Consider the following 14,841-nt stretch of genomic DNA (forward strand, 5'->3'; position numbering starts at 1 on the left):
GTAAACTCTGTCTCTAGGGGACTGTGACAGGTGACATGGCACCCCAACACCATGTGCAAACATGGTGGAAAGGGGGTTGTGGATGGATCTCTAATGGTCTAGCAACTTTTCCCATCTTCAACATCACATACCAAGACTGAACTGCTAGCATTTATGGCACTTAATTGTGATCTTCCCAAATGTTCTACAGCTAATGCTAACACAGTCCAGGTACTACCAGTGTATGTTTTGGCTGGTGATTTGACGACAGCATGGATGCAGAATAAATTCAGACTTGATACAAGTACTTTAAATTAAGTAGTGGTGCAATACATTACAGCATGCTGTGGCAAGGTGTGAAGACATCTCTTAGCTCAGATTTTTCTGTAAAACCATTCTAAAGCAAAAGCAAAAAAACAACCTATGATTCAATAAGGACAGCAATCAGTATTAGATATGGAGGCAGTGCTGAAAGTCTGAAACACTAGGAATCTCTTCTGCTGAAGAGGGTAGACTTTGGTTCTCTAAAGCAGCCTTATGGGACTTTTTTGTGTTTTTTTTTTTCACATTGAAGTCTGGCACAGCTAAGTCACAATCGAGGAGATTCATTTTTTAGGCAGGATTTCATTCCACTTTTTTATGGCACCATGCTTTCAGACCAGTGTGCAACGATGACTTGACACAGATTACTGATATTACTTCAGAGATCGGAGAATATGCAACCATCAAGAATTGTTTTTTTTTTATTCATTTATGAATTCAAGTTCAAACTGCTAAAGAAATAAAAAGACAGCAGCAAGTTAGTTTACAACAGAATAACAAATATCAAGTTCAGCCTGTACTTTATTGAAGTCAGAACAGCTGATGAGCCTTCTAAATGGTGATATACACACAGTTAAATTTAACTTCCTGGTACTGTCAGGCTTTGCATTGTGAAACTAAAAGCATTGCAATGAGGCCTTAGGGTCTGTACTACATCCACTATCCATATGAAACATGTCTGCACAGTTTAACAATAATACAATAGTCACAGTAACAATGTAAAAGAAAAAAAAACTGTTACGCATTCTTACCAGTTCTCAAATCCAGTCACTGATGTACCACTGTGTGTGTAAAGGGATATAAACAGGTACTCCGCAAGAAATAAATTCATTCTTACCACATCAATTGCTCGAGGAACAGGATACTCTGACTGGCCCTACTATGGGTGGGTTTATAAGCTCACCATCAATCAGCACCGAGCATCTTTTACAAGACTCCCATGCTAAGAACAGACATACGATGAAGCATTAAAAGTCACACTTCGATTACAGAAGCCAGCATGCTCCTTGCATCTGCCAGTTTGCCTCTTCTACTAGTAACAGCATCATATACAAATGATAATGCAGTCAGGTGCTCTCTTTTCAACCAAATACAATACAAGTATATAATTGCCCAACTTGCATGGAAATGTAAAAGCAAAGGTTAGATGGAAAAATTTCTCTTACTTCTGACCAATGGGAGTATATTCCTGACCCATCAAGGAGGGCCCGTCTTTGTAGAGTAACTGGCACAATATTTTACATCTAATAATAATGACCCTATTTGTTTGGTCCTACACTTGGGGTGAATCCAAAGAAGTAAAATCACCAGGAAGTTGGAAGCAAGAGAACCATATCAGGATGAATTGCAAGACAGCGTGCTGCCAGAACACCTAGCCACAAAGTCGGATATTGTAGCTGCAGGTAGAAAAAGTTGAATAGCAATGGAGCATCATCATCTCAAAGGTTACAGTGATATATGCTGCTAAGGGCAGACCATGCAAGCACTGACAGCAGTTACTCCTAAACAGGAGGGGACAAGGCTACAGTCAGAGCAAGAAGATAAAATGCCAACTGGACAGAGGACCAGACTGTCCTGTCCTTAAATGGGCAGAGACAAATGTAGAATTCTGAGTCCTAAGGTACCAGGAAATAAACTAGAAGTTCTATGGAAACCTTCCCTCAGGAGAGGATACCACACATACCCAGTGACAGATACTATGTCTTCAGAAGGAGTGAGAAGAAGTCACTCCCTATGAGATGTGGAAAATGAACCCCAGTGAAAGTCCAGAGGACAGGGATAGGAGGAAAATGCATGGCTACAAGGAAGGGTATACACCTGGAGATGAATTTTTATACTCCTGGGCCATGAGTCCAATAGCAGCCAGGCAAGTCTGTTGGACACATAGTTCAAAACTCCTAAAGGAAAAGAAAATTCCATTGGTGGAAAGACAACAACATTTCCCATGGAAGAGGCTGCTTGAACAGCCACAGATGAACCTCAAACCCCACCCTGTTAGGTAGGATATGAAGTTCAGTAGGAGCTGGACGGGATGGATGTGTTTATGTGGTTTACTTTGGCTTGCCCATCTTAGGAGAGAGCTATGTAAGAGCATATTCTTAGACACACCTCTGTGGTTGACTCATGGTGGAAAATGGGGATACATGAGGTGGGATGTCTATAAGCAGGACATGGTTATTGCCGAGTTGCATGTAGTGCTGTGGATGATGTGCCACAAAACCCATTACATGCAAAGTCCTTGAGCAGTATATGTATGTGCAAGGGGTAGGATTAGACATTAAGGGAAAAATGCTCTCTTAGCAGCAGTATGATGCTACCACTGGATGCCTCAATCTCCTCACTGGCCCCAAACATAGATGGAGTTAGTCCAGGGAGGATAAGTGGATTCCACAGACCTGGTAAACAAAGACCGGTGCCAGGAGTAATTAACGGCTTGCTGTGGGAAGCCAATACCCCAACCCACCCCCCGAAAAAAAAGCTATAACCTGGGAAACACATCAAAGATGGCAATTAAGTCTTAGGATTATCTTCTACAAAGCAAGACATAACTCCACAAACCAAAATGAGGTTCTAATATAATTTCAGGAATGTCTAAACTGTAAACTACGGTTTATAAACAGATATGGACTTTGTTACATTAACAATACTATCTACATTTTGTAGTTACCTCGAGGTTTTTTTTCTGTTTCAGATACCATGTCATGATATTTTAACCAGACATTGATAAAGCTTTTCACTCCGGTCTATCTACAGAAGGAATTTCTTTTGATAAGATGACACAGTTATAACATCTTACCTGTTTAAACTGAAGTCTTGATCTAACATAAATGCCATATATTTTCCTTTTATTATTAATGCTGATTAAAATCAGAGCTATTCAAGATGTACATTTTATAACAACATCTGAATTATGCACATATATATCTTTTACCTTGGATTGCAGAGGGCTCTCTACTGGAAGTTGGCATCATAATTCAATGCATGTGGCCATCAAAGCCCATTATTCGAAAGATGAACACGAAGGCCACATAAATCACATAACCTATCTAATAAAGAGAACAATCCAGAGTGAGTGAAGACAGTGACCATGATTCTGAAACAAAGGGCACAGTGGAAATGGATACGTATAATACTAAATAACATGAAAATCTGAAAAAGGAATATCTGCAAATGTTAACGTCACATCTATTACACTACAGCCTCATTATTACCAACATACTACACAGTAAAACTTGATAATGGTTTGTAACATCAGAATGTTTACAGATGGCTTCAAGGTTGTTTGAATGACCACACTAAAGTCCATTTCCAAGAATAATCCTGTCCCATGTACTTTCTGCTTCATCACGAAAATCAAAATCCTCTTTAACACCTAGGTAACAATGTAGAGGATGAACAAAGACAGACAGACAGTGAACTGGGAATCCAGAAATCATTGGACAGATGTCTCTGCTGGTGAAGAAAAGTAACATCTAATTAAGTTTCAGCATCAGACCCCCAGTCCTGATGGAGAAATCATTTCCTGCAGCACAAGATGAAGAAGATGATTCTGCTCTGAAGTCAGCAGTGGCCTAGAGAAAACATTAGCATATTAAAGTATCAGTATGTTTACCATTTGTACAGAAAAGTCAGACTTACAGAATATATTCATGCAACATGACTGACAAGAAATGCTTCTTGATGGGTCTTGTGATTAATTCATCCTTTCCACCAACTGTTTGCCAGCTTTGTTTTGAAGCTCCCATGTATATGTGTGTGTGTGTGTGTGTGTGTGTGTGTGTGTGTGTGTGTGTGTGTGTTGAGGGATATCACGTGTCAACTATGTAAGCCAGTCTAACCCCACAGCCCACTAATTCATTCCCAGCTACTACTGAACACCTTCCAGCAAAGTTAAAAGTAACAATAAAGATTTTACATATCCATCACTAACTTAATATAAAAGTATACACTTACCTGACTTAGAATAAACTCCAACAGGAAAGGCTGCATAGGGGGACCAGCGAAATGTGTGCATGGGGGTTGCAGTAAGAAGTTTTCTGTGGCCCTTTCAAAAAGTTCTTTTAGATCAACTGGAAAGGTAAGACTATATGCTCTTATATCTAATGCTGAGAGCCCTCCTTCACTAGTTATATGATTAGGTGGAATCTTAGGGAGTAACCACCATGATGGAAGGAGTGAAGACACAGTCCATGGTCCAAGTTCAGAAAGAGGAGTCCTGAAACACTAATTTCAAAAGAAGCCCATCTCCAAGAGCTCTGGCCAAGACAGTAACAGTTGGGGAGTGCAAGCTCCAAAGGTCAAGTAGCAATGATGCCGATGCCTATAAGTCTGAGAGTCTCAAAGCAAGCAATGAAGATAACCCTTAAGTTGTGGAGTATGCTTTGACCACAGAAATCATCATCAGGCAGTTAGTTACCTGATGACAAAAGAAAATGCAGACGGAAATCCTCTTGAACAGGGTTTGCCGGCAACTGTGAGTCCCCCTTTCTTCTCTGGAGTAAAGAAGATGAGCAGTTGTTTATTTTTCCTTAACTCATGCACCCATATAAGATAAAAATATGAGGATGTAGTGCACATCCAGAACACGATGGTCTCTTTCCCCTTTGATATCTGCCTCAGGAAAGCAAACAGCAACACAACTGGACTAGTTCAGGGACAATTCAGAAACCACTTTTGGATGGACATCTGTGTTAGTCTCTAGGGACACCTGATCCTTGAGAAAGATCAAATATGGTTTCCTACACATGACAGCATGAAGCTCCAAGATCTTGTGGACAGATATGATAGACAGTAGGAACAGCACTTCCCAGGTTCAAACAGCAAACAGATAAGGCTGGCTGTCATGAAGTTCAGATTTCAAGGGGAAAGGTTCTTCAAACAAGTATGGAGATGCAGTGTTACTTTAAAGAAATGCCTGTGGAAAAATCCAGCTGTATACAAGGTCATGATTCAAGACATGAAATAGTAACTGACAAACGCACTTTGGCTGTGGAATAATTGAAGCCCAAACCAGTAGTTTGCCTCAGGCAGGTTAGGGTCACCTGCAGGCTAACAAAAATAGTGGTACAGGGTACCATTCTGTCTAGACTGTGAACATTTTTCACTTGAAGAAATAAGTTCATCAAGTGGAAGACTTAGATCAATCTTTCATAGTGGCCAGGACTGAATCAGCTTACTGCACCCACTAGGGGTTCAGGTGTCTGATACAATGCTCTTGTCGACTATCAGCTGGCAAGAAAAAAAACATTTTAGTTCTGGTTTCCTGAAAAATTGTGATGAGATAATTTAATAGATATGGAATCACAGTAGGAATAAAGGGAAGAAATGCAGGAATCTCCTATTCCATGGAATAAAGAATGCACCCACTCTCATTCTCCTTTGCCTGCCAGAAAAAGTAAAATGTAGAGGACTGTGTCTTTCAGAGCGGCAAAAAGGCTGTCCTTTAGAATGCTCCATTTCTGGAAGACATGGACTGGAAACAGTCTCCAAATATGCAGCACAAGGAAATTCTTACAGCAGCAGTTCAATGACTTCATCAGCTATTCACCTCCTCTGGGACATGAACTACAAAAGGAATGATGTCACTGTCTCAGTCTGCAGCCCATTGCAAGATAAGCATCACTTTTCCCTGCACAGGAAGTATTAATATGTGCACCCTTACTTGCTTATATTTCACACAACTGATTGGCTGTCTGACTGGATAATGAAAGTCACTGGAAACAGCTTCATCTCCAATGTCTTTAATGCCAGGAGGACAACCTGTAACTTCAATTGGCGGATGTGCAGCCCTCTTCAATATAACAGATCACTTTGCTTGAACTGTGCAGAAAATAAGATAGTGATCATTGACGCAAGTGAAGCATCATTCATCAAAACCTGCAATAGGTTTATAGACAGGAAGACTCAGCTAAAAGGATTCTGGGAACAGTTCACCACTCTAATGACCAGTGACAATGATCTAATAACTTCAGAAGATCTGTGAACACACAGTGGCTCTCCAACCTATACCAACACACAATCTACTGTAACACCTGTATCGACATACATGTAAACAACACTGTAAAGTTTGCAGCCACTAAGACTAGAAGGACCATATAGATTTAAGCCTTGATTCTGCACTGCATCATCATGTAGGAAGCAAAGCCTAGGCAAAAATGAGTTTCTAGTACTCTGCCTATGAAGGAAATCTTCCGAAAAGAAGACTCCTCCAAGTTTGTAGTTACCCATAGGTACTTCACAGTCATGGTAATGTTACTCCATGGACAGCTGAATGGAGTGCATAGCTGGGTGCACCAGAAGCTATTCATCTATACAAGGATACAAAGTCATTTTTCTGTACAGCTTTAGCCACTGGCCAACATCTGGGCAAGTACTGCAGGAAATGAAAAAGATCAAATAGTAACGTTTTTTTGTTGTTTGGTTTAACAGGTAATGATTCTAGCCACAGCAAACCAGAGGAAACTCGTATGAAAATAACATGCTGACATGCCAAAAGGTATCCATCATAACTTGTGACACCACCCAGATACCCTACAGCAGTACCACTAGTAGCATGACCTCTTTGATGATCAGCAAAAAAAACTGCAAATACTAGATGTACTGGATGGCATCAATAAGGTCCAGAATGGAAAAAGAAACTATCCATCCCTTCTAAAAACAGGAAGAGGTGGCAGTAAATCCCTTAACCCTGTACAAATATGGGATATCCTCTACACTATCCTTTGAAAGTAGAGTCCAGACCTGACTCAAGAGTGCTGCTGAGAAAGACAGGTCTTTCTCATACCACATGAATAAGAGACAGGAAATCAATCATCAGGACATAAGTTCTTTTATTACAAACGTTCTGATACCTCGGCTTCTCGCCTTCTGCTGGAACATTTTCAACTACAAAATGCGTCCCTTTATATACCATTTAAGATCAGCAATAAATCAATTAAATTCTACTAATTATATCAATTACATCATTATGTGGGTTAACTACATTCACCATACTCGGTTCTTCTTAACAAACTGTAACCACTGTGAAAAAAGTAACGTTTAACCTATAAACATATAACCAATGTCCCCATATACTACAAAATCATTCATAACAACATTTAACATTCAAATACGGCTGTAATACCCACATATGAATACATCAATAAATAATATATAAAAAATATATATATTTATATATGTATGTGCACTTTTGTCAAAAGGTATGCTAACATTTCAAATATTACATTTTCAATATAATACACAATTCATTACATACTTTAAATATAAATTCATAATACCTTAGTACACGTTCTTATAGACTCTATTTTAATTTTATTTAATAACTTTATTACTTTGATATATAAAAGTATTACTAAACCATATTAAAAACTAAGATTATTTTCTAAATTCATTCCTTGGGGACATAGTGTGTGATAGTTAATGATCATCCTACTTTCCAGTTGATTCAACTGATGTTTGAAATTACCACTTAAAGACATGGGAAGTACAAGAATACTAAAAATCAAACTATCTTCCAACCCTTGATGTTTAGACAAAAAATGCATGGCCACTGGACTTTCAAGTTTTTTCCTTCTAACATCACTCAAATGCTCCATAATACGCACCTCCACCTTCCTCGTGGTTTGACCAATATACCAAGAAATATGGTCACAATTGCACCCAATAATATAAATCACACCACAACTGTCACAATTATAATACTCACTAGCCTTATATAGTTTACGATTGATCTTAGTACCATCTAAACTTTTAACCCTATAACATACTGAGCATCTACCGCAACCATATGATCCTACCCTTTTCCTCAAGGTATGAAAATGTCTAAAACTCACAGCTTTTTTATTTAATAATTCTTTTAAATTACAATATCTACCATAGGAAACAGTTATGTGTTTTGGAAACAAACTTCCTATAGAGATGTCATGAATTACTATTTCCCAAGCTTGCCTCACTATATCTTCCAAAATAGGTGAAAAATTAGAATATCTAGTTACGAAAAACAGTCTTTCCTCCATCCCTTCATGCGGCTCAATGTTTCCAAATTCTCTACAATAAGAATGACATTCATTTCCAACTCTTATTTCACCAATATTCAAAACTTTGTTTTTAGCTTTTAACAATATCTGTTCCTTATAACCTCTGTTCAATAATCTAATGAATGTCTCTTCTACATTTTTTTCTTTTAAATTTGATTCCGAAGTATTGGTTAAAATTCTCTTAAATTCACCATAAGGCAGTGAACTAATCAAACGTGAAGGATGCATACTGGTTGCATGCAGAAAATTGTTAACTGCAGTAGGTTTCCTATAAGGCTTGTGCTGTACCATTTTTGTTTCATCAACATAAAAGGTAACATCCAAAAATGAAATACTGTCCCCACCAGTTTCCCAAGTAAATTTTAAACCATGTGAATTATTGTTTAAAGTGCCCATAAAGTTCACAAAATCTGCCTGTTTACCTTTGCATATACATAATAAATCATCAAAGCACCTCTTATAATATATTGCATTTCTCAAAAAATAATCCTGTCATAACAAACTGATTTTCAAATTCTCCCATATAAACTATGGCATATGAGGGGGCAAAAGCTGCCCCCATCGTAGTGCCCCTAGTTTGCAGAAAACTATTTTACATGGAAAAATAAATTCTGTGTGTGAGACAGTATTCAAGCAGGTGCAAAAGAAATGTTGAACGTGGTCCTTCACCTAGATTTTTAGCCATTGCTTCCATACCCCATCTAATGTTGATGTTAGAATATAATGCACTAACATCTACTGTTGCCCAAAATAAATTGTCTTCCCATTTTAAATTAACCAAATCCTGATATAACTGTTGAGTATTCTTAACATGTCATGGAATCATGGCTGTTGCTTGAAATGAAAATCTAAAAATAAACTCACATTCGCAAGAAAAGAACCCACCCCCAAAATAATAGGTCTTCCTGGAGGATTAGACATGCTCTTATGAACTTTTGGAATTGCATACATAAAAGGATGCCTAGGTGTCTTGACTATCAATTTTTGTACATCCGTATGCTTCAATAAACTAAGTCTTTCTCCTCGTTCCAAAATATCTTGTAACTCACTTTTAAATCTCTGCAATGGGTTATATTGCAACTCAACATAATACCCTTCTTCTGAAATGATATTCAAAACCATTTCATCATATTGTCATGCATTAATAACAACCCAATTGCCCCCTTATCAGCTATTTTATAAACCACCTCGTTCAAATTAGCTTTGAGTTCTTGTAGAGCCATCCATTCCTCTTTAGTTAAATTATATGACTCAAAATTCCTAACAAAATGGGCATAAGCATTTTCTACTTTTTTACATAGTAAATTTTCAAAAATGTTTATAGCTGGACTATTTCTGCGGGCATAAAATTGCTATCTGACCTAAATCTAGGCATTTCTAAACAACCATAACCAGTAACAAAAGGTTCTGATATATCATCATTTCTTAAAATCCCATCCGAATCGTCTTCATCCAAATTTATACATGCTTCATAGATTTCATTATTATAAATACTGAGGTTTACCAATCCATCCTCATCAGAAGATTCTATGTCTATTGCACCCCCCCCCAATCAGTAAGAAGTACATTTGTCTTTTGAAAAATACTTAAGGTTCAGTTTTCAGCAGAACTTTTTAACATCAATAATCACATCTGCCAGAGATAGAATCCTGGTGGGGACAAATTTTGCACCTTTAAGCAATACATTGTTTGCACAGTCTGAAATCACATTCTCAGTCAGATTAATGATCTTCAAATGATTCTCTTGTAATACATCAAATGTTTCACTATCCTGATGCGTGTTTAGATTTAAATTTAAAAATTTTTCTGAACATACTGTGACCTCTGAAACTTCAGAATTACAAGAGAATGCTTTGAAGATAATTAATCTGACTGAGAATGTGATTTCAGACTGTGCAAACAATGTATTGCTTAAAGGTGAAAAATTTGCCCCCACCAGGATTCTACCTCTGGCAGATGTGATTACTGATGTTAAATGTTTTGCTGAAAATTGAACCTTAAGAGTATTTTTTCAAAAGACAAATGTACTTCTTACTGATGGGGGGTGCAATAGACATAGAATCTTCTGATGATGATGAATTGTTAAACCTCAGTATTTATGATAACGAAATCTATAAAGCATGTATAAATTTGGATAAAAAAAGATTCGGATGGGATTTTAAGAAATGATGGTATATCAGAACCTTTTGTTACTAGTTATGGTTGTTTAGAAATGCCTAGATTTAGGTCAGATAGCAATTTTATGCCCCCCAGAAATAGTCCAGCTGTAAACATTTTTGAAAATTTATTATGTAAAAAAGTAGAAAATGCTTATACCCATTTTGTTAGGAATTTTGAGTCATATAATTTAACTAAAGAGGAATAGATGGCTCTACAAGAACTCAAAGCTAATTTGAACGAGGTGGTGTATAAAATAGCTGATAAGGAGAGCAATTGGGTTGTCGTGAATGCATGGCAATATGATGAAATGGTTTTGAATATCATTTCAGAAGAAGGGTATTATGCTGAGTTGCAATATAACCCATTGCAAAGATTTAAAAGTGAGTTACAAGACACTTTGGAATGTTGGGAAAGACTTGTTTTTCTGAAGTATAGGGATGTACAAAAATTGATAGTCAAGACATCTAGGCATCCTTTTATGTATGCAATTCCAAAAGTTCATAAGAGCACGTCCAAACCTCCAGGAAGACCTATTATTTCTGGGGTAGGTTCTTTTCTTGCGAATGTAAATTTATTTTTGGATTTTCATTTCAAGAAACAGTTAGCCATGACTCCATCACATATTAAGAATACTCAACAGGTATGTCAGGATTTGGTTAATTTAAAATGGGAAGACCATTTCTTTTGGGCAACAGTAGATGTTAATGCATTATATTCTAACAAAAACATTAGATGGGGTATGGAAGCAATGGCTAAAAATGTAGGTGAAGGACCACGTTCAACATTTCTTTTGAACCTGCTTGAATACTGTTTCACACAACTATTTTACATGGAAAAAGAAATTCTTTCTGCAAACTAGGGGTACTGCGATGGGGACAGCTTTTGCCCCCTCATATGCCATAGTTTATATGGGAGAATTTGAAAATCAGTTTTATGTTATGACAGGATTATTTTTTGAGAAATGTAGTATATTATAAGAGGTACATTGATGATTTATTATTTATATGCAAAGGTGAACAGGCAGATTTTGTGAACTTTATGGGGATTTTAAACAATAATTCACATGGTTAAAAATTTACTTGGGAAACTGGTGGGGACAGTATTTCATTTTTGGATGTTACTTTTTATGTTGATGAAACAAAAATGGTACAGCGCAAGTCTTAGAGGAAACCTACTGCAGTTAACAATTTCCTACATGCAACCGGTGTGTGTCCTTCACATTTGATTAGTTCACTGCCTTATGGTGAAGAGAATTGTAACCAATACTTCGGAATCAAATTTAAAAGAAAACAATTTAGAAGAGACGTTCATTAGGTTATTGAACAGAGGTTATAAGGAACAGATATTGTTAAAAGCTAAAAACAAAGTTTTGAATATTGGTGAAATAAGAGATGGAAATGAATGTCATTCTTATTGTAGAGAATTTGGAAACATTGAGCAGCATGATGGAATGGAGGAAAGACTGTTTTTCGTAACCAGATAGTCTAATTTTTCGCCTATTTTGGAAGATATAGTGAGGCAAGCTTGGGAAATAGTAATTCATGACATCTCTATAGGAAGTTTGTTTCCAAAACACATAACCGTTTCCTATGGTAGATATTGTAATTTAAAAGAATTATTAAATAAAAAAGATGTGAGTTTTAGACATTTTCATACCTTGGGAAAAAGGGTAGGATCATATGGTTGCAGTAGACGCTCAGTATGTCATAGGGTTAAAAATTTAGATGGTACTAAGATCAAAGGTAAACTATACAAGGCTAGTGAGTATTATAACTGTGACAGTTGTGGTGTGATTTATATTACAGGGTGCAACTGTGACCCTATTTTTTGGTATATTGGTCAAACCACGAGGAAGGTGAAGGTGCGTATTACGGAGCATTTGAGTGATGTTAGAAGGAAAAAACTTGAAAGTCCAGTGGCCATGCATTTTTTGTTCAAACATCAAGGGTTGGAAGATAGTTTGATTTTTAGTATTCTTACACGCCCCATGTCTTTAGGTGGTAATTTCAAACATCAGTTGAATTAACTGGAAAGTAGGATGATCATTAACGATCACACACTATATCACCAAGGAATGAATTTAGAAAATCTTAGTATTTAATATGGTTTAGTAATACTTTTATATGTAATCAAGGTAATAAAGTTTATTAAATAAAATTAAAATAGAGTTTATAAGAACATGTGTACTAGGGTGTTATGAATTTATATTTAAAGTATGTAATGAATTGTGTATTATATTGAACATGTAATATTTAAAATGAATTAGCATATCTTCTGAAAAAAGTGCACACACACACACACACACACACACACACACACACACATATATATATTTTATATATATTATTTATTGATGTATTCATATGTGGGTATTGCAGCCGTATTTGAATGTTAAATGTTATTATGAATGATTTTGTTTTATATGGGGACACTGGTTATATGTTTATAGGTTGAACATTACTTTTTTCACAGTGGTTACAGTTTAAGAAGAACTGAGTATGGTGAATGTAGTTAATCACATAATGGTGTAATTGATATAATTAGTAGAATTTAATTGATTTATTGCTGATCTTAAATGGTATATAAAGTGACATATTATGTAGTTGAAAATTTTCCAGCAGAAGGCGAGAAGCTGAAGTACCAGAACATTTGTAATAAAAGAACTTATGTCCTGATGGTGGATTTCCTGTCTCTTATTCGTGTGGTATGAGGAGTTCTACATTTATGTGCTTCTAAAGACATGTCTTTCATCAAGGATCTCTTGGAGCTAGAGAGGAATCTGTGATATGACTCAACAGTGACCAAACCTAAAACTCAGTGGCCCCTGGAGATGGTTCTACACACTGAGGTGAAAGGGATCAACCAGATTCAGGACTTATATCAAGCTTGTGAAACAGTTCTCTTGGGATACGTGGTCAGTGCTGTAGGGGGCATATTGTGTTTTAAACACCTTCACCTGGCAGCAAGGTGGTTTCTTACTCTTCTGGGATTTATATGGTTTGGAAGAAAAAGAGGTGAAGATGGCGGGAGATCATAACATTCCTTCATGCAGGTAAAGGCCCGTTTCTACTTTAACTGGTCAATCAGGTCTTGAATGCCTGGGTGAAGAACACGTCCCAGAAAAATGGTCATAAAGAATACCATTCCCACATTTCTCCTTGCTTGAGTGAGGACAAACACGCCATGGCATTCTGAATAGGCACGTCTAAGCCTGAACCCTAATCAGAACAGCTGTAAGTTGAAATCAGAGTGGGTTATAAGAAAGCCCACACTGGAAGTTGAAGAGAAAATCTAAATGAGATCATCCTTGAGATCAGACTCACTTAGGCCTTCAAAACATCTTAACTGCCTGTTCTACCAGTGAGAACAACAAGGATAGATAAGCAACTTGAGGTCTCTTAGCCCTGATTGTACACCACATTATCACAACTATCCAGAGCTTCTGACTCTGTATGGAGGAAAGGCAACAAAATCTCACAGGCCTATGTTCAACCAGAGATCACAAAGGAGTCATTAAGATTAAACTTGGTAAGGGACTCAACTCCATTTAGCTTTTATCTAACTTCTTGGGGCTAGTGAAGCAGGCTATGGTATCTCTTGACTTCCAAAACAGCATCACTCATAAAAGACTCCATGGGAGGAATGACCCAGTGGTCTTCCAGATACAGAAGTGTTTTGCAGTGGAAGAAAGTGAAGCACAAAGCCAAAGCAAGTTGTATCTCATGAACCTCAAAGTCTCTCCAAAGGCATCTGGGGGATCTGGAGAAGTGAAGACTCAGTGCCCTTGGCTGTGTTAGAGAAAATGGCCTCCAGGTTTTCAGTCGCTTCATAACAGACTAGTAAACAAGCTGCATTTGTGCGTAGTAATCAGTATGAAAAACAGGCTTGTGCCGGACTCAGTGCTGGTACCAGCCATATTCCTTAAGAATGCAATGCTGCACCTGTAGCTCAATTTCCCACCAGACATGAAGAAGACATCTGCCTGACGTTCCTGCCTTGGGAGTCTGAGCCCTGGTGAAGGAGGACTTTAAAGACATTCTCCTAAACAGGGCTGACAGACTCTTTTGGTATGGGGGAGGGACCCTGATTGAGTACCCATGACTGGGAAGCTCAAGATGCCAGTTTCTGGGATTAGACCTGCCAGAAAGTACAGTTGTGTACACTCACCATACATGTAGATGTTCGACTTTATTCACTGTTGCAGTCATTACATTTGGGTTATCTGCTTGCAGTAGCCCTCAGTCGGCCTGATTAACAAAGTCTTGGGTCCTGCGTCGGTTGCTGTCCCTTCTTCGATGACATCAGGTCGTCAGGGGTATAAAACATGCAGACGACACCATTACAT

The 14,841-nt window shown here is 37.5% G+C and overlaps 1 protein-coding gene across 1 annotated transcript in view; it reads right to left on the bottom strand.

Annotated features, from left to right (window-relative positions):
- Positions 1-804: 804 nt before the first annotated feature.
- Positions 805-14,841, bottom strand: part of LOC122804637 (40-kDa huntingtin-associated protein-like) — a 680,147-nt gene continuing 666,110 nt past the window's right edge. The window contains exon 12 of the mRNA XM_044074619.1: positions 805-3,872. Within this exon, the coding sequence (XP_043930554.1) occupies positions 3,791-3,872 (82 nt within the window). The 3' untranslated portion in view covers positions 805-3,790. The remainder of the gene's footprint in view (positions 3,873-14,841) is intronic.

This window comes from Protopterus annectens, chromosome 1.part1 (genome assembly GCF_019279795.1).
Source record: "Protopterus annectens isolate FY-2018-M chromosome 1.part1, PAN1.0, whole genome shotgun sequence".
NCBI lineage: Eukaryota > Metazoa > Chordata > Ceratodontiformes > Protopteridae > Protopterus > Protopterus annectens.